The sequence below is a fragment of the Electrophorus electricus genome, chromosome 3, assembly GCF_041902795.1.
Source record: "Electrophorus electricus isolate QZ-2024a chromosome 3, ASM4190279v1, whole genome shotgun sequence".
Taxonomy (NCBI): Eukaryota; Metazoa; Chordata; class Actinopteri; order Gymnotiformes; family Gymnotidae; genus Electrophorus; species Electrophorus electricus.
This window is the reverse complement of record NC_137499.1, coordinates 13,095,029-13,118,950: the sequence shown is the minus strand read 5'-3', so window position 1 is coordinate 13,118,950 and position 23,922 is coordinate 13,095,029. Positions and strand designations below refer to the sequence as shown.

The 23,922-nt window shown below is 44.5% G+C and overlaps 1 protein-coding gene across 3 annotated transcripts in view; it reads right to left on the bottom strand.

The window, feature by feature from the left end:
• Window positions 1–23,563, bottom strand: part of spega (striated muscle enriched protein kinase a) — a 35,010-nt gene extending 11,447 nt beyond the window's left edge. Inside the window, exons 1-22 of one of the 3 annotated variants that reach the window (XM_081710414.1) lie at window positions 13,564–14,266; window positions 12,676–12,718; window positions 12,032–12,061; window positions 11,502–11,606; window positions 11,242–11,377; window positions 9,051–10,336; window positions 8,205–8,348; window positions 7,587–7,772; window positions 5,326–5,471; window positions 5,153–5,241; window positions 4,816–4,991; window positions 4,325–4,585; window positions 3,965–4,123; window positions 3,543–3,732; window positions 3,218–3,447; window positions 2,433–2,552; window positions 2,235–2,339; window positions 1,593–1,799; window positions 1,139–1,262; window positions 866–1,038; window positions 585–697; window positions 130–298 (exon numbers count right to left, since the gene is read on the bottom strand). In XM_081710414.1, the coding sequence (XP_081566540.1) occupies window positions 130–298; window positions 585–697; window positions 866–1,038; window positions 1,139–1,262; window positions 1,593–1,799; window positions 2,235–2,339; window positions 2,433–2,552; window positions 3,218–3,447; window positions 3,543–3,732; window positions 3,965–4,123; window positions 4,325–4,585; window positions 4,816–4,991; window positions 5,153–5,241; window positions 5,326–5,471; window positions 7,587–7,772; window positions 8,205–8,348; window positions 9,051–10,336; window positions 11,242–11,377; window positions 11,502–11,606; window positions 12,032–12,061; window positions 12,676–12,718; window positions 13,564–13,596 (4,225 nt within the window). In that variant the 5' untranslated portion in view covers window positions 13,597–14,266. Of the gene's footprint in view, window positions 1–129; window positions 299–584; window positions 698–865; window positions 1,039–1,138; window positions 1,263–1,592; window positions 1,800–2,234; window positions 2,340–2,432; window positions 2,553–3,217; window positions 3,448–3,542; window positions 3,733–3,964; window positions 4,124–4,324; window positions 4,586–4,815; window positions 4,992–5,152; window positions 5,242–5,325; window positions 5,472–7,586; window positions 7,773–8,204; window positions 8,349–9,050; window positions 10,337–11,241; window positions 11,378–11,501; window positions 11,607–12,031; window positions 12,062–12,675; window positions 12,719–13,563; window positions 14,267–22,213; window positions 22,679–23,018 lie in introns of those variants that run through there. The other 2 variants (XM_081710413.1, XM_081710415.1) reach the window with 2 other exon arrangements.
• Between the last annotated feature and the right edge of the window lie 359 nt (window positions 23,564–23,922).

Below are 23,922 nucleotides of genomic sequence, written 5' to 3'. Positions count from 1 at the left end.
GTGTGTCGATGATTTACCAGTGTGGACAGTGTGTCCATTGTTTACCAGTGTGGACAGTGTGTCGATGCCTTAGTGGTGTGGACAGTGTGGTCGACGTTTACCACTGTAGACAGCGTGTTGATGCTTTACCAGTGTGGACGGTGAGCTCAGCCTTGCAGGAGACTTCTCCAGCCAGGTTCCTGGCGATGCATGTGTACACTCCTGAGTCTGCAGGCTGCACACTGGAGATGAGCAGGGTGCTCTCTCTCCCCTCATACACAAAGGTGAAGTGACAGCTCTCCACCAGCAGAATGTTGTCCTGAAAGCACAGCAGGTTTGAGGGTTATGAGGCAACAAAGGTACAAGATGGAGAATGAGGTGGCAGATGGAGGAAGCTCAGTGGTTAAGGTTGATTTGTAATTGGAAGGTTGCTGGTTCAAGCCCCACCACTCCCAAGTTGCCCCTGTTGGACTCCTGAGCAAGGCCCTTAAGCCTCAATTGCTCAAGTTGTACTCAAGTTGTCATAATTGTAAGTCGCTTTGGATAAAAGTGTCAGCTAAATGCCGTAAATGTAAATTAATATGTAGTAGTCACTGAAAGCCCACCTTGTACCACAGGACGTCAGGGTCAGGCTTTGCCCCGACAACTACAGTAAAGCAAACTGTTTCACCAACACACACGTCCAAGTCCTCCATGATGGTCTCAAAGGCAGGAGGAGCTGATAGAAACAAAACAACTATAAATCCCAGTATGTACCATCTATTATCGTCTCTTATTTTCTATTACTGTCTACTACCGTCTACTATTGTCTACTGTCTGAACACTTGGGTGTATTACAATTTTAAACGTTTTGTCAAAGGTGAACTTTGAAGGAAGGGGCATTCACCTGCTGTAGCCAGCAGGACAGTGCAAAGATCACTACCATACTGGTTGTTTGCCATACAAATCAGCTGGCCAATGTCTCCTCCTTTCACCCTTGATATCTTCAGCGCATGCTGATGATCATCAGGCATGTACATCTCGTATGCGCCAGGCTTGTTCACAAGTGCTGCACCTCTCCTGTCGAACCACAGCAGAGTACACCGGCTGAGAAATGACAGGCAGCTCACTTCCACTGAGTCCACAGGGAAGCACCTTGGTTCAGAATCGCGTCTCATACCTTTTCCAAGTGACTGATGCTTGAACATGATTGAGGGTTATCGTCATGGTAACAGGCTGGTTCTCCACCGCATACACAACATCAGGTTTCTCCAGGATGACTGGCGCTTTCCGCAAATATTGTCCTGAAATTGGGAGCGGGGGGAGAGTCGTTCCCTTGGTAAGATACAGTGCGAAAGTTTGCGTTGTGACCTTTCAACTTAGCTTTCGCTTCTAAAATCCAAACGTTTTTATAATAAGCTGCAGAAGTGACTCAGGCATAGAGGTGATAAATCTGGCAACCACAAATTAGGTTGTCACAGCATGAAAAACACACATCTAATGCTTATAGACAGGACAGCAACATGCGACTCTTTAGAAATAATGCTTAGATTAATGATTCAGCTTTAAATGACTAAAAATGAGTGTTCAGCATACACTGTGCTAAATAAGAGAGATCCCAGAGGCACCGTTACCCCTGTCGATGAGCATAAGCAGGTCGGTAGGTGGCGAGGGCTTGCTGAACGTTCGGCCGCTGGTGCTCAGGACCCTGAAGGCATATCGGACTCCTTTTGAGAGAGCGGTCACGGTGTAAGACGTCTCACTCAGACTGGACGCCACAATCGTCCACTGGATGGACCCCAATGCCTGCTGCTGAACCGCGTACATGAGGCAACCAGGATCTAGTAAAGGAGATATGCAAGAGACCCGCGTGACAAAGAGCTATGGGGAGATCGTCACACCTTCACATTTACGGTGCTGTTCTGCTTAACTTCCAGCTATTAAATAAGAGCTCAACATAACCAGCATATGCTTCCACTGCTGATTTCTGTTATTCAAATTACACCAAGCTTGATCACCTCTCATAACAAACTTGTAATTAAAAACAGTAATTATGCGATGATCTGGGCAGCACAACCCACCACCACCCCCCTAGACCAATACAATGACTTTAAATACAAGAACAAAGAACAAGTAAGTACACAAAGAACATAAGTACACAAATCAATGGTATATGAAGATTAAATTTAAATTTAACTATAAGGCCTTGTTACACATGCAAGGGGCAACCGCACAGGAAGCACTAACATGCAAATATATTCAAAAAAGGAATTTACCAATAGACGGATCAAGATTCTTTGGTTTTTTCCAACTTATTGTGATGCTTCTTCCCGTAATGGACTCAACCACTGGAGGTCCTTCAGGGGGTTCAGGGACTATGTCTATTGAGAGAAAATGTCTGTAGTAACTCCTGTAGGAAGAACACAGCTAATATAAAGCCACCAGACTCTGTTTCAGTCTCACTGTCCTCTCACCTGTCACATAAAGATGGGCGTAGCAGGTGGCTTTCCCAACCTTATTAGAGATGACGCTTTTGTACACGCCACTGTGGGCATGGCACACTGAACGAATGACCAGACTGTGGACATCCCTGTCTAGAGAAGGCAGATCATAGAGTGAGTCAGGGTAGGACACTGCTGGAGGCTAATATCTTTAACAGAGGATTGGACAGTAAGATGCAGCAACTTCTAAGAATTTGGTGCAGTTTGCTTGATGTTATGCCTCCTAATAGCACACAACAATTGTGTAACATTAGAGCAACATCCCCAGCACTGAATAACATCAAACAATGATGGACAAATGCCTAGTGATGGACTAACACCTAGTGATGGACTAACACCTACAGAGATGGACTACCACCTAGTGATGGACTACCGCCTATTGATGGACTAACACCTGCAGAGATGGACTAACAGCAAGTGATGGACTACCGCCTGGTGATGGACTACCGCCTAGTGATGGACTACCGCCTAGTGATGGACTATCGCCTAGTGATGGACTACCGCCTACAGAGATGGACTAACACCTACAGAAATGGACTAACACCTATAGAGATGGACTAACAAATAATGATGGACTAAAACCTACAGACAAGGACAAAAAACTACAGAGATGAACCAACACCTACAGTGTTTATTTAAGGTGTTGCTTCAGCCCTGGTAATTTTTACCATGCTGCTCAGCATAATGTAAACACTTATTTACATTCCCTGAGGTTTAAAAAATGTTAGCTGTGAGATGAGGTTCTGAGGTCAACTTACACTGTGTCATCTTCCTGTCATAGGTGCTGTCGATCTTCTGCCCATTGTGGTACCAAGTGATGGTGGGGTATGGTGTGCCCGCCACTTTACACACCAGCATGGCCTCCCTACCCTCAAGCACTTCCAGATCGCTGAGGGGCTTAAGGAAGTCTGGCATGATCCTGCGCTCAAGATCTCCATCCAGCCCCTCCGGCTCCTCTGGGATCGATGGCATCTTCTCCAACCTCGACCTGCAAGCCAACAAGAAGAGAAACACCATTCAAGTCACAACAGTTGCAGGCAAAAGACAGTGGCAAGAGACAGGGGAACGCGGCCAATATCTTACATCTGACTGGAAACGACCTGCCGCGGTTCCTGCACGTACAGCTCGGCGGAGCTCTCGGCCCACCCGTGAGCATTCCGAGCCGTGGCCACGTACGACCCCTCACTTTCCAGGGTAACGTAGGAGAGGTGCAGAGAGTGGTGCCCGCCCTCAGTCAGAATGTGAATGTTCTCACTCTCCACCACTGGCTGGTCTGATAAATGGAAAGAAGCGACGCTTCTTGAAAGGAATGCATCACCTGAAACGGGCCATGACACTACCGAGTGGTAGTCGATTGCAATGTTATGCTGTCTTCTGTGCTAAGTTAGCCAAATAAGCTAGCATAGCTCATATAAGATAGAACAGCTATCTACGTTGGCAGCTTTTATGCATTGTAAAGTTTTATGCATTATACAAAATCCTCTGGTTAGTGGGTTTTTTCTCACCACAGTGGTTCCATGTAACTTCAGGGGGTGGTGTGCCGCTGACTTTACAGTCAAAATGTGCAGATCGACCTTCCATAACCTCCAGTGCCTCCAGCTTTCTAGTGAAGAGGGGTTCCTCCGACGGTGTGACAGTGAGCTGGGCGCTGCTAGTGACCTCCTCTGAATATCACACATGAAAGACACACACTCAACATACTAAACATTTGCATCAGATATTATAAAAGTATCCAACTTCAGGCTAAATACTGGTTTGCACAAATGTTGGACTATTACTTACGTTAATAAACGTTCAGCGAAACACGAAGGCGTTACCATGTAGACTGCTAAAACTTTGTTCTTAAGCCTGTATGGGAAGCCCACCTTTGGCAGTGCTGACTTTGCAGGTGTAAAAGCCACTGTCGTCTTCATGCACAGACCTCAGCAGCAGACAGCACCTCTTCCCATCAAAGTGCATCTTGCAGTCCAGCAGAGCAGGCTGCATGAGCTTGCCATTGGCCAGCCAGTCCACGTCCGCATCTTGCGGTCCGCTCACATGACACTCAAACAGGGCTGTTTTGCCGGCGCAGACCCTCACGTCCTGCAGAGGGCTGGCGATGGTGAGCAACTCTGGAGGAGGAAGATCTGAGAAAGAGAGGGGTTGCCATGGAGATCACAAACCTGCCAAAGTGCTGTGGTTAGATGATTCGAGTGTTGCCTTGACAGATCTGCCTGTCTGTCTGTCTGTCTGTCTGTCCATCTGTGCCCCTCTCTTTCTATTTCTCTATCTGTCTGTCTGTCTATGTCTGTTCTTTTCTCTCTCTCTCTCTCTCTCTCTCTCTCTCTCTCTCTCTCTCTCTCTTTGTCCCTCTCACCTTTCACTTCCAGTCGGCATTCCGACTGTTTGGTACCATACTCATTTATGATCTTGCAGGTGTAAATTCCGCCATCGATTTTCCCAGCAGATTTGATTTTCAGCTCGTATTTCCCATTGTCCATTTCACGGAGCTCGTGTTGGCCATCTGTTCTGAAATTCATTCTATCCTTCAGCCTGAAAGAACATAATAATTAACTTATTAGATACGTCTCACTGTCTCTAAGTTAAACTTGCTTCAATAGTTTCAATAATATAACCTATAATAAAAAAAGAATTCTGAAATATACAAAATAAACCACAAAAACAAAAATGTAACAACAAAAGAAGTCTCTCACCAGCAAACCATTGGCTTTGGCTGTCCCCAGGCCTGCACACACATGGTGACATCTTCCCCCTCCCTCGCCGCCCGGTCACTCAGTGCAACCTGTAGAGATGTTCACATCAACTGACAAAAGCCGCACACGTGATGGCTTCGTTATTTAGGGAGCAGGCGGAAGTGCAGTGGCACCTGGAACGCGGGGGGTTCTTTGAAACGGATCGCTCCTGTCCTGCTGAGCGCCCCAAAGTCCGTGGCCTCCTCCATGTGGCCAAGGAACTCGACATCAGAGGCTGCGAGAGTGGAGGTCAAAGGGCAACCCTGCACCCTGACAGGCTCTGGCACACAACACAGCGAGTACGTCAGATGGCTTCTGTAACAGCAGAACTGGCTGCAGGAACCTATATGGCCTATATATATATATTGATGGCAAGAGAAACAGAGGCATAGATAGATAGATAGATAGATAGATAGATAGATAGATAGATAGATAGATAGATAGATAGATAGATAGATAGATAGATAGATAGATAGATAGATAGATAGATAGATAGATAGATAGATAGATAGATAGATAGATAGATAGATAGATAATTCATCCCACTCAACACCAAAACTGTAGCCTACACTTCCACTCTATTTTACTTTATTTCCAGGATGGAGGTTGCCATAGCAGCATAGAGGTTAGCAACCAAGGAACGAGATTAGAGATGGTAGTGGGTGATGAACAGAAACAGATGGCAAGGAGAGAGAGCTCTAACTGACCACAGCTGGCAACACGGCTGATTAATCATTCGGTCTCTGACCCAATCAGGGTTTTTGCACTCACAGGACACACTGCTGAGCCTGAGCAGGCACGATGCGAGTGGAAAATTCCAGAAATACTTCATTTGAGAGTGGTCTGACAGTAGGCTACACAACAATGCCTGACATAACCTGTCAGGACTGCCAAGGAGTTTAACACATTCATTATTAATAAGAAGATTCCAGAATAAAAAGCAGAAGAAATAACACATATTCACTAGATCTGTAAAGAGTTTGTTTTAATTCATGGTGTCAAACCGTGGTAGGAGAGCAGTGTAAAAACTGTGGATTACGACACAGCAACATCAAAAGCATCAAAAGGTATTGTTTGAATTCACCTCATTGCTTTCTCAGAAGGATGCATTTGCATTTGTTTTTTGTTAGCCAAAGAAGAAGAAGCCAAGAGGGAGGTGGATTTTTACCTGAATTCTGCAACAAAGCATCAAGTAAGAAAGAGTAGAATTAGTGGGAAGAGGAGAATGAGTGGGCATGGCTGAAGGCAACACAGGCAGGGTACTCACCGAGCGTCTCTGAGCAGAATGCAGAGCAGGGCAGCATCTCCAAAAAGTCAGCCTGTCATAGTTTACTTCATAACCATAACTTGCCCACGTTCCCAATCTATATTTGCAATCTCTCCTTCCTTTTGTTTCCTCTTCCCGCCACACTCTCGCTCTCCCTCTCATAATCCCTACTTTACTCAGCCACTTATGCTCAGACTCAAAATAACAAACTGCACTGCCATACCAAAGCTGGTGCCGTGCGTGGCGTCTGAGGTTTACAAAATGCAATTTGCAGCCGACACTACAAACAGTGCATGAAATGTGGCCTAACAGTACAAAAAAAACAAAAAAAAACACATTTAATCACTATAAATCTCTCCATCCACACTTTTTGTTCTTTGCTTTTTTTGAAAAATCAGAATAGGTTCGACCTGTGACCGATTTTCCTGGCTATAAAGACACATTAATCTTGTAGTGGGAAATGAAAACAGGCTGCAATTACTTGAAGGAACAAGGGACACTATAAATACACTGTGTACTTACTGGCCTAATATGGGAACACAGGCCTGGCTTCTGCGCTAGCCCCACATAGCAGACACACACCAAGAAAGCAGCTGCAGCTCGCAGAAGAAGGACCTGACGTGTTCAAGATTATCTCCCGCATCCAGGAAATGAATACACAGAATATGCACAGACCTTTCCGATTGGCTTCACAAGAAGGAAGATTCTTCGGTCTTAGTGCACTGATGCATCAAGTGGTTTATTGACCCCAGAAATAAGTCAAATGTAAAGTTCATTTAAATGCTTACTCAAGCTTACTCTGTTTAATCAAGTTCTGGTTATTTGGTGGAGCACTGTTTGGACTAACAGTTAAAATCCCTTTTCGTTTGAAGACCACAAATCAAAAATAGCAAAAGGATGTCTCATCATTTAGATCCATGACTGAAAGCTCCTTTTTTTAAAATTTGTTGCCAACGGCAACCAGTGAGGATCTTAGATTACAATTTCAAAGGCCTGTCATTGGAGACGATGTCAAGTATGAAACAGGGAACGTGTTCTTTTGAAAGCTGCAGTGGTTCTATGGTACAGTTAATCTCTGAATTGCACCTTCTGCTGTAAAGGTGAGAAGGTGACAAACGATCTATTCACCTGACTGGATGAAGAGCGTGGCACTACAGGACACCGTCTGGCCCCCGTCTCCCGCTGCCGTGACAGAGTAGGTGCCCGCGTCGCAGGGTCTCATCAGGCTGATCCGGAGACTGTGTCGCCCCCCCTCCGTTTTCATCTCACAGCCGGCTCCGGCGCTCAACCTCGCACCTCCTTTTCTCCACGTCACTGCCGAACATGAACCGGAACTCAGAACCACACCAGAAACACACCGCACAAATCTGTCACACAAACGCGCACACATGCAGTTTTTGCCTCCAAATTCCCAGTGCAATCCAAGCACAGTCAAACAAAACAATTATTTGTACAGCTGTTTGACAATCCTTAAATCCTAAACGAACAGGAAATTTCTAAAATTACAATCGACTAGAAGGAGGCCTGGCCAAAATCCAAGATCTAATTATCAACTGCTTATCTGAAAACTCTGACTAAAAACCTGAGACCCCCAGCCAGCTGTGCGAGACAGTGCTGGTAGACACAGGCCTGCACTATCCTGGCCACACTCATGAGAGAGAGTTTGCCCAACATCCATTTCTGTTACTGACACCATTAACCCTTTACGCTTATTGTGGCCAGGGGGGGTGGTTGAGACAGCCTTGCCTTGGGAAGACTTTCCCACGATGACACACTCCAGCGTCACATCTGAGCCTGCTACTGCCACGACGTCCTTCAGAGGGAGCCTGAACACAGGCCCCCCCGCCGGGACCTCTTCAGCAGATATGTAGGGGTCGTCCAAGGAGTCCTCTGAGAAAGTCAGGCACACGAGGTGGTTGTTAATCAGGAAGCCACTGCAACGCGCCATCGGTGACCTCATCACAGGGAGGCAACCGTGTCTGGTCTCTCCATGCCGAAGCAGGTTGCACTGCACGGTAACTGCATAGTGTACATACATGTATACTGTGTGTATGCAAGTGGTTGGCAGGTGACACAATTCTTGCATGGTGCTCAAGTGACTGTTAAGTTAAGTTTAGGCTGTCAGCTTTACTGTGAGGAAACATATCCACACTGAGAGAATGTATCCTACCATTTTAAGGGACCGAAAGTAATTGTGCAATTGGCTGCTCAGATATCTACATAAATATATAAGGACCTCATTTCCAAAATGCTGTTTCTCAAAGCAAATTTTTGCACTCTCTCACTCTCTTCTTCTTACCCCTCAACCACGGAGTGCATTTGCCCTTCACAAGAAATCACAAAACAGTAAATGAAGTCATTATCTACTCTACTCCATCAGTCTCGTTGTTTAATCTACTCCCTCGGGTTTAAAATATTTGTGTCCTGTGGTGCCCTTGCACAGAGCGGAAAATGCAAAACCATTCTATCAGAATATATTATGGACAGGTTCTGCTAAATTTACAAGAGTATGCGGCACGTGTATTTTTAGCTCAACCTTGAGACAACCAGGTCCAGTCGGCCTTTGTATTTGATCTGAACAGGTTTTCTCACCTTCTTCTTCAGCTGTTGTTTGCCACACATAACTTCTTCCTCCTCTTCGCCTCTCCTCTTTTTGTTTGGGGCTTTTTTGGTGACGGCGTCCTGTCAGCGGCTCGCCGTCCTCCGGGGTTTCGTCTTCGGGTGGAAGGGCGGGGACGGTCAGCCCGGGTGGGTGCGGCGGGACTGTCTTCTCTCCTCTCTCCTTCCACGACCTGGGGAACGTAGAGGCTGTGGCAAGAAGCCTCGGGGGTTTTGGGGGGGCCGGGCCCACCGCGTCCTCAGGCAAGGGCCCCACAGCTTTGGGCTCGGGCCTCGTGTTCTTTTGCTTTTTCTCACGCTGCTCGACATGCGGAGAAGGCTGCGCTTTGCCAGGCGAAGCCAACTGTCTGGCTCCCAAGGTCTTTCCTGCAAGCCACAGTGAACGCTGCCCTGGTGCTTCAGGGACAATTTCCTCCACCAGCCGGCTAGGCTGTGAATCTTTCATTAATGGGCGCTCAGGCCTGTCAGGAGACTGCGCTCGGCAATCTATTCTCAACCCGCTTCCAGCTGGGGGAGCTTCAGACAAAAGTTTTGCTTTTGTTTGCGACGACTGTTCCTTCATTGCCAGCTCTTGGGAAACTTCGGCAATGTTGCCTTTTTTCTCAAACGCATTTCTAAACTTAGCAATCACCTCTGGCAGGATCGGCTGGACTTTACCTGCCGGCCGCTCATCAGTGACAGTGAGGCGCTCGGTTGAGAATGCTTTCTGGATATTGGGTCTCCCAGCGTGTTTCTTGATACGCTGAAGTTCTTCGGAGAATCGGCTTTGAAAGCACTGGACCTTCTGGGTGTAGCTGGGCCGATCCTCCAGCGAGGAGGCCCTCTGTTTAAACACGGCCCTCTTAGAGCCACTCCCGGAGCCATCGGTGGCCCCATCCTCGACATGGCAGGATGCCCTTTGGCCGACCCCAGTGCGTGCCACCCCCTTCGTGGGTACGTCTAGTGCATCGACGCTGTGTCTGCGCTGCTCAAATGCTCTAACCTTGTCATAGATTTTGGGAGCCGTCCGAGGGAGTTTCAGAGCCACTAGCGCGACTGGGTCCTGGGAGCCACTGCTCTGAGGTAAGATGGTGGATAGGGAGGGTCTGGCTTTGTCAGGGAGTTCTGCTTCCTCTTCTGGCTTTTTGCTGCCATTGTGGGCTGTGGTTGAATCTACAGTGCTTGTAAAGACGGAAGCAGATACGGGGCTCTGGGCATTTTGGGAGGGCTGTGTGTGGATAACTGGGGATGCTCCCCCTGTACAATTGCACAAGTGGCTCCTGGAATGAGGGTGATTGAGGGAAATGTAATGTCATGACAACAACAATTAAAAAGATAATATGGCAGAACAGAGTAAACATGCTATACTGGGTAGAGTGGATGAGTTTTGAGATGGTCAGTCTACAGTGATTTAGCATAACAAACAAACAAGTCAAAGACCATAAAACTCAATATTTATATCATGAATATCGCAACAGAAAATCAAGTGATTCAGGATAGCAAAGTCATGCAAAGACAGGAGCTTCAATCCTGGGCGCATGCTACCACAGAACTCACGAAGACAGGCGCTTCAGTCCTGGGCGCATGCTACCACAGAACTCACGAAGACAGGCGCTTCAGTCCTGGGCGCATGCTACCACAGAACTCAAGAAGACAGGAGCTTCAGTCCTGGGCGCATGCTACCACAGAACTCAAGAAGACAGGAGCTTCAGTCCTGGGCGCATGCTACCACAGAACTCAAGAAGACAGGAGCTTCAGTCCTGGGCGCATGCTATCACAGAACTCACGAAGATGATTCACCAAGCAAGTGGAGTCAAAGGAAGGTAATAATAGAAGCAAAATCAAAAATAAATTAAATATGTCTTAACAGACCATGACAACTAAGGATAATGGTAAATGGTAAAACTAAAATAAAATGTATGATGATGTACTAAATAAATTTGGATTGTGCCCATTTAAACCACAAAGCTTTGTGCTGTGCTATGTCAGGAGTAGGTGTGTTTACTCCTGGACACTGTATATGGAAAACGTCCTTTGTCGATACAGGCTGAATACACTGCCATAGTAGTCACTGGCTAAGGACATACTTTCCTCAGACCCCACTGCCGGGTAGTACACACTGATTTGAGAGGCTCGTACGAGGGCTTCTACCCCCAGGTGTCTGACTGGGGGACTCTCCACACACCCAGCGCTCGCTTGCCTGGCGGGCTGGAGAGAGTCTTGCGGCCCCGGGGCTCTGGAGCCCAGTGTGTGCATCTCCCTCTCCACTACGGGACCGTCACATGGTCCCAGCAGGGGGGCCACCAATGCCTTCCCTCCACCTGGACAGACATAATGGCATATTAGGATGAAGGTGAGATGCATGCTGGTCTGTGCTGAAGGCTTTATGAGTAAATGTGCTAGAAGTGTTTTAAGTAAATGACAGGAGAAGACTGTTTCTGTCACCTGACATCTGACTGCTGGCTGCCTGACTTTGCAGGACCCTGGATCGTTCTTTTGTCTCCATGGAGACCTGGGATTCCCCATTCTCATCGTCTGTGTTGTCTGAGTCTGTTGGAAGCAAAGGGTGACGATTTAAAGAACTACAGCTTTGTCGAATGCCACTTTACTTGAACTGGTGGACAAGCAAATAATACACGTGAAAAGCAATAAGCGCTATGCTATATCAGTAAACAACACCAGTGTCAGGGTTTTGGTGTAACAAAATCCATGTGCAAGGACAGGTCAGAAAAGCCTACAGGTCAATGCTACAGACCAAAATATTGTGTGTTGTGGATATTCTGTAATGATATGGCATCGTCTTTCAGTGTCCAGTGAGCCGTTCACTGCCTGCAAGCAAAAATCTGAACTATTAGTCCTTAAGTGTAGTGCACTGCACAGAGAGAGAGAGAGAGAGAGATAGAGAGAGAGAGAGAGAGAGAGCGCGAGAGAGAGAGAGAGAGAGAGAGAGAGAGAGAGTGGAAAGCAACCTTTACCATTACTCTGCTTCCTGCACAAGCGAAAAACTTCACTTCCATAGCGGCAGAAAAGAGAGGTGGACAAGAGAGCACTGTTACTATAGAAACAAATGTCTATCTGCAGGCATGTGCAGGAGCACAGATCACACACACACACACACACACACACGCACGCACACACACACACGCATGCACGCACACACGCACGCGCACACGCACACACACGCGCACACACACGCACGTACGCACACACGCACGCACACACGCACACGCGCACACACGCGCACGCACACACACGCACACACACATACACACACACACACAGCATTTCACTGGCATTTCATCATCACACACAAATCTTTGCATAATCTAAAATCCCTCAAAGTCCTTTAGAACATGGAGTTATTTTAGAAACTCGGAATATTAAAAATGTATTAAGGGATTGATAATTGACAATGTACGTGTGTGTGTGTGTGTGTGTGTGTGTGTGTGTGTGTGTGTGTGTGTGTTGTGAACTACCAGTACAGTAGTACATGTTTATATATGTTCATTCTTGAATCTATATTTTCCCCCCACTCCTAAAAAAGTGCCTGTATGCCCATTCAATGTATATTTAATCTTTATTATTAAACAAACCAATTATATCATAAAGCTAAACACACCATGAGTGAGTCTTCCAAGCATCCAGCTAGAGTGTCCAGCTCTCTGGAAAGAACAATAACAAAGATGACAACAAGGACGACGATGACAAGAACAACAACAACAACAACAACAACAACAACAACAACAACAGCTATAACTTGTGAATGCTTTTTAAAATGACACCAGTACTGTGATTCTTTCTAAAGCTTTGTCCCCTCAGACAGAGCAAGAACACAGCAGTATTTCTCACTATATTTCAAACTATAAATATATAAAAAGTATGATTGACAATACAATAAAAGCATCGACTTAAATGAGATTTAAATGAGATGCATAGATTGCCAGAGAACCAGTTTTTGCTTTTAGTCAGTTGTCATGCTGTTTTGCAGCATTTCAAAGAGAGGGATTTATATTACCATGGTAACACGGAAATATAAATGTCCCCAGGCGTATACTTTAGTTCTCTTGATCTCTGCTTTGCCATTCTGCCAGCAAAAAAATAAATAAAATGTTTATTCTTCAGATGCATAGCTATACTGGCAATAGTGGCCATAAACGTAACAAGACTAAACATCTATTTCATTTCAGAGTTAATAAAAAAAAACAGTATCTTCAGTTACGTCAACATGAACATATCACAACCATTAAAAAAGTTGTTTACTATTCATTTCAGATGAAGGTTAAATAAAGGTTAGATGGGTGGCACACACTATACCAGAATATACCAGAATACACCAAAATATACCAGAATACACCAAAATATACTAGAATATACCAGAAGTACCAGGCACCGGAAAGGGCAGAAAAATGTGAACAAAGTTGTGATGCTCCAGTGTTTGTGCGTTCCAGTATAGTCACAAGCACATTCTCTGTGGTAGAAGGTGTGACCTCGTCGCCGAGCGACTTACCTGGAATCTTTTTTTTGACCAGATTTTCTTCATGACCCCAGCTGAACTGAATCTCCTCTACAGGGCGACAGCCTCCCCATCAACCCGCATGTGTTAAGACACCGAGTCTCCCAGCAGAACCCGTTCTGGATTTAGGACTCACTCCCGAGTTAACTTAAGTCTCCTCAGATGCTAGCACTTTGGATCTGTGTCACTGGATGAGCCTCGCTGGGAACTTACAAAGCACGTTGGCTGAAATCCTCAGTTCTGGAGAGAGGAGGAGGGTCCTACCCAGATCCACCTGCATTCCAGCATGGGAGAGGCACCCACCAGCATGTCTACAACTGCCGCACTGAGAAAGAAAGAAAGCAAGCCGACATGCACAGGCTCTCCGAGTGCATGGAAGCCCAACTCTGCTACAGGGAATCCAGCGAGCTGAGGTCTCGCATACGGCAGGAAGTGAGTCCCTGGTCTGGAGCAACGAGAAAAATCGCTCAGCCTGTGGCAACTCACTCTTCCTCCCTCGGTCCCATTAAAAGAGGTGAGGAAGAGCAGAGGAAAAACAGGGTACTGAGGAAGAGAGCAGAGATAAGCAAAGAAGGGGAAGAGCCAGAGATGGTGGATTAGGTTTGTGCAATCAAAGCTAAACCATAATTTTCTGCTGCCTTAGCTCCCTCTCTCTCTCGCTCCCTCTCTCTCTCGCTCCCTCTCTCTCCCTCCCTCCCTCTCTCACTATCTCTCCCTTCCTATCTCTCTCCCATTCTCTCTCTCTCTCTCTCTCTCCAGTTTCCTCCTCTCCCTTTGTTTAGGTGCTGACTGTGAGCAGGGCCACCAGCTCTCAGCAAAAAGCATCAATTATACATTCCGTCTGGCCTTGACGTCACATGAATCCCTGAACGACGCCGCCGCTGAGATGAAGATATGAAACAGGAGATATGCCGCCAGACCGTGCAACTTCGCCCCCTCCGGCTCAACACAGCATCGCCCCATCTCGAGCTGTTGCCGCGCACACGCTCCTTTTCAAATGCATCTGCGTTTGTCTAAATGTGACACGCGTCGTGTTTGGATGCGTGCTGTTCAACGGGATCAGCAGACGACGAGCGATCCACTGCAGATCCACGCGAACGCTCAAGAATTAAAAGCCTCGATGACATGAATATTCCACACGACGGATGCTGACCGAGCAACATGCATACAACACAGGGCAGTAGAACCGCGTCGAGTCCCCTCGGGCTGGTGTAAAAGCCACAGAGCGCGAGCGCCGGGGTCTGTAGGTGCGCTTTTTGATCATCACTTTGATTGACGCGCAGTCTCGTGAGCTTCCGCAATCAGCGAACCCAAACCCTCACGCAATACGCATCTGTCGTTCTCGCTACTAGGCTGTGATGAGTAAAAGCAGTCCACTCCACAGAAAGGCTCCTGCATGTCTCATTTATGGGGGCTCGATCTCACACGGGGACCGCACATAAACGGGCATCTCGGCGCAGACATTTATCTGCAGACGATGTTTTAAATACAAAATGTCTGCAAGCTAAATAATTATTTGTAATGAAAGCTTAAGCACTGAGTCTCGACAACAGAAGGCCACGCTTAAAAGACGAGATATTTTCAATAAGATTTTATTTTAGCCAATGAAATAAGGAGTTTCACATCTAAACCATAGACTATATACAGTCTGTGATCTTAACACGTATAGGTCTTATTTCAGTGCAGTTTTAAGATGATCAAATTCAGGCCTGCTCAAAGTACTGCTGACCTAGAGTAAGCAGCCGCTGTGCCAGTTCAAATGCAGTCTGCTGCTATGAAACTTTCGAACAGAACACACGGAGAAACATTCTAGCATCATGACCACATAAACCCCAGTTATGGGACTTGTAAACTATCTGTTGCTAGATCATTACCCTCGTTTGCACGAGGCTATACAGACTGATTTAATTAGCCAGCATACATAACTACAAGAAACAGTTGAAAAAAAAAGTCTTGAATCTTGTATAATGCACTTTAATGTCATTTTAAATATGTGCACTAGCCAAACTGAAAAAAAAGAATGCAAGTTTTTGTTAAATGTGCAGATAAAGACCAAGCTGAGTTAAAGTACCTTCTACATGAACTTGCCTACTTTTTTCATCAGCAACACCAGTTAAGATTGAGTACGGAACACCAGTTACGGTTGACTACGAAACACCAGTTACGGTTGACTACGAAACACCAGTTAAGGCTGACTACGAAACACCAGTTAAGGCTGAGTACGGAACACCAGTTAAGGTTGACTATGGAACGCTAATTGCTGTAACACTAGTTAATAAAGGAGTGAACTAAGCATTTTTCCACCAAAGTCCAGATGCCACAAAAACATCGGTCCCAAGAGAAACAACTACATTGAAGCTGCTCGTATTGATCTTTTAGCTATGGTAAATTCAGCTGGTATTGATCTTATAGGTTAATTCAGCTGGTATTGATCTTTTAGCTATGGTAAATTCAGCTGGTATTGATCTTACAGGTTAATTCAGCTGGTATTGATCTTTTAGCTATGGAAAATTTAGCTGGTATTGATCTTTTAGCTATGGTTAATTCAGCTGTTATTGATCATATAGCTCTGGTTAATTCAGCTGGTATTGATCTTCTAGAATAATTCAGCTGGTATTGATCTTATAGGTTAATTCAGATGGTAATAATCTTATAGATATGGTTAATTCCTGCCCGATCTAACTACAGAAGGAGTCCACCCCCTCACTTCAACCCCATGCCTTCCATCAAGGCTCCTCCATCCAAAGCCCTTCCCTCTGCATAGCATGCCCTTCTATATGCTGCCTGCGCATTCAAAATAATGGAGGATGATGTTCTTGCAGTTTTCTGATTGGTTAAAACAACCAAAACATAATATAAAAAACTCAAACTGTGAATATTTAAATTACTACCATTCAGATGTAAATATATAAGTGAAGATTAATGATGTACCTTTGACAGATGCAAAAAACAGATGAAACAGATGCAGCATTAGTTACATTGTAGGGCTATGGCTTCAGGAACTCCAGGTTCCATACAAGAACTCTAATCCGTCTCCCGTTCATTTCAGCATTATTGTGAATCACTCTTGCAGCAGTAAACTTTCTTTATATCATTACCATCCTTATGGGACCATCCTGACAATCCTGATTTAGTGCTCATGGTCAGCAGTTGCAGGAACAGAGTGCATTTCCAGATGGTTACTTACATTAGGAGACCTAATGAAAATGGTATGTGTTAATTTCCTGAACATTGCATCTCCTGCCAGTAATACTACTAGCGGTCTGGATTTTTGTATGAATATTTAGGGAATACCCTGCTATGACTAACCTCAAGTAGATTCCTCTCTCATGTACCACACATTTTCTTTGCTGCTGTGCTCACGTTTGCAGAGGTGTGTACATTACCAGCGAGACCCAACACCCTTGATCCACCACCATGAGCCACCGTTTCTAAACCCATGAGTGTTGACGCTCAAAGCGGATCATTTATTATGTTTAAGATACTAATACAAGGAGTCAGATATGGTGGAAGACTTGTCACAAGCGTCTATACCACCCTGCCTTGCTACACCCGTCCCTGCACGCCACTGTTCCAGGACACCGAACACCTGTGTCCAATTATGGATCCTGCCAAACAGTACTATATACGGGCTTGACGTTTGCCTTAGACATTGTGAAGTCTTGCATGTGAATGCCATGTTGTAGAGTGCTATCCCATGCTGCAGAGTTATATCCTGTGTGTGATATCTATCTAGAATGATATCTTGTATTGTACAGTGGTATCCTGTGTTGTAGAGTGATATGCTGTGTTGTAGAGTGATATGCTGTGTTGTAGAATGGTATCTTGTATCGTACAGTGATATCCTGTGTTGTAGAGTGATATCCTGTATGTTGTAGAGTGATATATTGTGCTGTAGAGTTATATCCTGTGTTGTAGAGTGATGTGTTGTAGAGTGATGTGTTGTATAGTAATATACTGTGCTGTAGAGTGATATATTGTGTTGTAGAGTTATATCCTGTGTTGTAGAGTGATGTGTTGCAGAGTGATATGTTGTATAGTAATATCCTGTGTTGTAGAGTGATATATTGTGTTGTAGAGTGATGTGTTGTAGAGTGATATATTGTGTGTTGTAGTGTGCTGTGTTGTAGAGTGATATAGTGTGTTGTAGACTGATATAGTGTGTTGTAGAGTGATGTGTTGCAGAGTGATATGTTGTATAGTAATATCCTGTGTTGTAGAGTAATATATTGTGTTGTAGAGTGATGTGTTGTAGAGTGATATATTGTGTGTTGTAGAGTGATGTGTTGTAGAGTGATATATTGTGTTGTAGAGTTATATCCTGTGTTGTAGAGTGATGTGTTGTAGAGTGATATATTGTGTTGTAGAGTGATGTGTTGTAGAGTGATGTGTTGTAGAGTGATGTGTTGTAGAGTGATATATTGTGTGTTGTAGTGTGCTGTGTTGTAGAGTGATATAGTGTGTTGTAGAGTGATGAACCATTATTATTACTATTATTATTTTTAGTATATTGGTTAACATTTGGCCCTATGCAACACAAATACATGTTTTTTATGTATTTTTGCATACTGTATCCAAAAATGTTTTCAGAATTTTTGCATTAGCCATAATTTATTTTGTTCCAGTACACTTCTATGCCATTATGTATCGTATGGAAAAGCAATACCCCTCTGTGTTGACAGACTACTGCTGGACACTGAAGTGGGACATTCCTGAGGCTTAATGTAGGAGAAAATTATAGCATGCACATTTTAGAAGAAGGTTTTTACGTATTTTAAGTTTAATAATACTTATTTATGATTAAGTATGATACCAAAATTTAAAAAATAGATTCAGAATTCATGTATAAGTTACTTTCTACCTGTTTCTGCCATATTCCATCATTAATATTGTTTTATTGTTTCTATGTTATTGTTGGATTGTTGCTTTTAGTTACATCAACTTTTGCTTACGTTTATGTCCACATTATGTCTCCTCAGTTTCCGTTGTGTGGTTGTGACAAGACTTGCTGTAATACGATGTACATTTGAAAACCAGTAAATAATACAATAATAAATCAAATTCATTCAAAAGATCTCATTCTTGTATTCTTCCCTTCACATAAAAACTCCAGAAAGTCCAAAAGTACAAACAATATAAACTGTGTATTATACCGCACATTTCCCGGTGTGTTTACCGATTTATTTTAAGTGCATCGTTATATGCCACTAGTCAGCTCAGCTCAGCTCAGCCCCTGACATTGCCTACCACAAGCAGATCATGACTGGGGGTCATTCGCCCTCCAGTGCTGCTCCATCACAAATATACACACATCCTGTGTTCCTCACAAGTCATGACACAATTACACTAGTCCAAATACATCTTAATCACACTAATCTTCTGCGATTTCCCAAATATGTGTTATTTATTCATATAGCACAGCAGAGGACACAATGAGGAGGCAGCATGTCATGGCTAAAATGTTTATATTACAGATCTGCACTGCTACTGATATTAAATTAGAATTACTCAAATCTTGTACACAAAATGAGTCCGATCCAACAGTTTGTGACAGACACTCGCTGCAATATGTAGGGATTATGACAAAATTTTAACACTTTAGCAAACTGAAAGAAGGCCAAATTCCATGGATTTTTTCACCCTCTCTAACATAATCCATGACATTACCAAACCTGTGTAACATGTTATATAAACCATTTCAGGAGTGACAGCCTGACTAAAAATGCACAAAGTGGCATTATTGTCCATGTGGCAAAATGACGGGTCATCTCAGCTAAGATAGGATGCAGGGTAGGACAATTTGATTCAGCAGCTGACAAGTAAAGTGGACAAGAAGTCTGACGCTCTGATGTAGATCAAATCAGCCATAGTCACGCCTCTAGAGTTCTAACTGTGGATGATGTGTGACAGCAGAGCTGTAACTCAACACCTGGCACATTCCGCACTGTAAATAACCACAGACACAGCGGGGGAGACAGACAGACAGACAGAGATGGGGGGGGGGGCAGAGAGAGAGAGAGAGAGAGAGAGAGAGACAGACAGACAGACAGACAGACAGACAGACAGACAGACAGACAGAGATTGGGGCAGTGAGAGAGAGAGAGAGAGAGAGAGAGAGAGAGAGAGAGAGAGAGAGAGAGAGAGAGAGAGAGCGGGAGAGAGAGAGAGAGAGAGAGAGAGAGAGAGAGAGAGAGAGAGAGAGAGAGAGAGAGAGAGAGAGAGAGAGGTGCTAAGAGTTCTGACAGCTGATGGCCCTGCATACACAGTAGTGAACTGACCCAGAGATGACTTTCACACACTCTCTCTCTGTGTGTGTGTGTGTGTGTGTGTGTGTGTGTGTGTGTGTGTGTGTGGGTGGGTAGGTGTGTGGGGGTGTGTGTGTGGTGCGTGCATGCGTGTGATTTTTATGTGGTAGTGTCTTTATTTCTGATACACAAGAACAGTCTGCTCAGAACTTCACTTGGACTCATTGCTGTGGAACAATAACGCCTGAATCCTGTTCAATGTCACTCAAAAAATGTAGCTATTGCATAGCAGTGTAGCTCAGAGAGAGTAATAACAGTGAAACCTGCCTCAACAGTCGTGTAGCTCAGAGGGAGTTATAGCAGTGAAACCTGCCTCAACAGTCATGTAGCTCAGAGGGAGTCATAGCAGTGAAACCTGCCTCAACAGTCGTGTAGCTCAGAGGGAGACATAGCAGTGAAACCTGCCTCAATAGTCGTGTAGTTCAGAGGGAGTCGTAGCAGTGAAATCTGCCTCAGTGGAAGGATTCCATTTTGGGGAGCTGCAGTACTGTTGCATAGATATCTAGGTTACATTACACTTGTGAGCTTCCTAACAAGTAAACCAGTTACTGCAGGCATGGGGTCAAAAGGGTCAGAGGTCACCAAGGAATAAATATGTGTCAGCACTGAAGGCAGAAATCTTTAAGGTGAAGTAAGTGGTCAACCTCTCCACAGTGTAGTATGAAACTACAGGAGGTGTTTAAGGCTACAGAGAATAAATTAAACTACAGTAGGTGCTTAAGGCTACAGAGAGTAAATTAAACTATAGTAGGTGTTTAAAGCTACAGAGAATAAATTAAACTATAGCAGGTGTTTAAGGCTACAGAGAATAGATTAAGCTATAGTAGGTGTTTAAGGCTACAGAGAATAGATTAAGCTATAGCAGGTGTTTAAGGCTACAGAGAATAGATTAAGCTATAGCAGGTGTTTAAGGCTACAGAGAATAGATTAAGCTATAGCAGGTGTTTAAGGCTACAGAGAATAGATTAAGCTATAGTAGGTGTTTAAGGCTACAGAGAATAGATTAAGCTATAGTAGGTGTTTAAGGCTACAGAGAATAGATTAAGCTATAGCAGGTGTTTAAGGCTACAGAGAATAGATTAAGCTATAGCAGGTGTTTAAGGCTACAGAGAATAGATTAAGCTATAGTAGGTGTTTAAGGCTACAGAGAATAGATTAAGCTATAGCAGGTGTTTAAGGCTACAGAGAATAGATTAAGCTATAGCAGGTGTTTAAGGCTACAGAGAATAGATTAAGCTATAGCAGGTGTTTAAGGCTACAGAGAATAGATTAAGCTATAGCAGGTGTTTAAGGCTACAGAGAATAGATTAAGCTATAGCAGGTGTTTAAGGCTACAGAGAATAGATTAAGCTATAGCAGGTGTTTAAGGCTACAGAGAATAGATTAAGCTATAGTAGGTGTTTAAGGCTACAGAGAATAGATTAAGCTATAGTAGGTGTTTAAGGCTACAGAGAATAGATTAAGCTATAGCAGGTGTTTAAGGCTACAGAGAATAGATTAAGCTATAGCAGGTGTTTAAGGCTACAGAGAATAGATTAAGCTATAGCAGGTGTTTAAGGCTACAGAGAATAGATTAAGCTATAGCAGGTGTTTAAGGCTACAGAGAATAGATTAAGCTATAGCAGGTGTTTAAGGCTACAGAGAATAGATTAAGCTATAGCAGGTGTTTAAGGCTACAGAGAATAGATTAAGCTATAGTAGGTGTTTAAGGCTACAGAGAATAGATTAAGCTATAGTAGGTGTTTAAGGCTACAGAGAATAGATTAAGCTATAGCAGGTGTTTAAGGCTACAGAGAATAGATTAAGCTATAGCAGGTGTTTAAGGCTACAGAGAATAGATTAAGCTATAGCAGGTGTTTAAGGCTACAGAGAATAGATTAAGCTATAGCAGGTGTTTAAGGCTACAGAGAATAGATTAAGCTATAGCAGGTGTTTAAGGCTACAGAGAATAGATTAAGCTATAGTAGGTGTTTAAGGCTACAGAGAATAGATTAAGATATAGCAGGTGTTTAAGGCTACAGAGAATAGATTAAGCTATAGTAGGTGTTTAAGGCTACAGAGAATAGATTAAGCTATAGCAGGTGTTTAAGGCAACAGAGAATAGATTAAGCTATAGTAGGTGTTTAAGGCTACAGAGAATAGATTAAGCTATAGCAGGTGTTTAAGGCTACAGAGAATAGATTAAGCTATAGTAGGTGTTTAAGGCTACAGAGAATAGATTAAGCTATAGCAGGTGTTTAAGGCTACAGAGAATAGATTAAGCTATAGTAGGTGTTTAAGGCCATGTCTGATGCAGGCCAGCTTCTGCCCAGCACATCTTTGTTCCCCAGGTGTCCTACCTTGCCCCAGGTCCAGGACTGCCAGTGGACCGCAGGTCCGGGCCTCCCCCAGGTTGTTGGTAGCCACACATGTGTACAGTCCACTGTCCACCTGCTGGCAGTCCCGGATCCACAGCCCCCCGTAGTCCTGGTCGTCGGCTGCCAGGGCCATGTCGTCATGGTACCAGCGAAGGGAGGGCCGTGGGTGCCCATCCACCCTCACCCGCAGTCGGATGTCACAGCCCACTGCCACTGCAGCCCGTCGCAGCTTGCGGAGGAAGACGGGTGGAGCAGGACGCTGCCGGTCCGGAGCCAGCAGTTCCGAGCTGGCCGTGGCCCGGCTGAATGACATCTCCACCCGGGCTCTCTCAGACCTGAAGCTGCTTGCTCAGCATCGGGTTGTGATTCAGATGGTTTACGGCAGCAGGGAACATCCTTCATGCCACGCCGTGAGCCGTGGTGCTTCGGAGGTTTCCATAAAGACGTCTAATCATACAAAAATTCAGTTGTCAAGGGCTGATAACGTAATCAATGCATGTAACATGCAGAGATTTTAAGATCTGACTTATAGCTGCATGGAGTATTATGTGTGAGTATTTAAATATACTGCATATAGTATGCTTAGTTGAAATTTGGATTTGTTAAAACGGTGCTTTTTTTAATTTGTGATGTGAATCTATGATTCATAAATTCTAACAGCAGCGGACTCGGTAAACCCATAAGTTTTACCTCACACATTTCATGGTCACATATAGCAGTCTAATTAATAAAAATGGATCAGTGTGTTGCACCAAAATAGCTCAGACAAAATTAGAATTTAACTTACCAGCACTGAGAACTGTGATCTCTCATTCCCATAAAAATCCAATGAATGCTTTGACACCCAGAAGTCTTGCTTTTGTCCAGTTAAGAGAGCGGAATGCTCTGCCTCCTTCCAGCAGGGTCCCTGTGCTAACCTTTCAGCACCCCAGGCACCATTAGCCAGACTGGGCCAGGGCTCTGTTTACACCAGCGTGTGCTGAGGTGGTGTTACAGACCTCAGAGCCAGGAGCCTCTCTTTTCTTTCTCTCTCTCTCTCTCTCTCTCTCTCTCTCTCTCTCTCTCTCTCTCTCTGTCTCTCTCTCTCTCTGTCTCTCTCTCTCTCTCTGTGTCCTTCCAATGGCAATGTCAAAGGGCCTGATCTAGGAATGTTTCTCCAGCCCCGGTGGACCTCCAGGTTCCTCTGTGGTTTTGCCTCTTCTCCGGTGTCTTTTTTCCAGCTTGTGCCCTTTAACCCTCTCCGGCTACCCCATGGAGGTGACGGCTGAGCAGCACCAGGCTGGAAGTGACAGCTGGAGCCACTGCCCCCCCGCAAAGCATGCAAGTGGGCCCTGTTATCCAACCAAACAACTCCACAGTTCCTGCGCACAAGGACATGGCTCTGAATGAATGCTGTCTGATTCACTGGTCAAAGATAGCAGTCTACCAGGAACAGAACCAGTGAGCTCACACATGTGACACAGCAAAAAGACTACAGTGAGGCCTTATTCTTCAGCTTAGACTTAATTAACTTGATTAAATCTAATTAAGTATAAAGCTCACTTCAATTGGTTTACTTTAAATTGCAAATTATTATTTTTCTTATAAATAATCTGCCTTTTATGATGTTTTCTTTATTGAACAAATGTAGCTTAACCAAAAAAGCAGCTTTACTATGGGCTTACTTATATTGAATTTCTTTCATCTTTTTT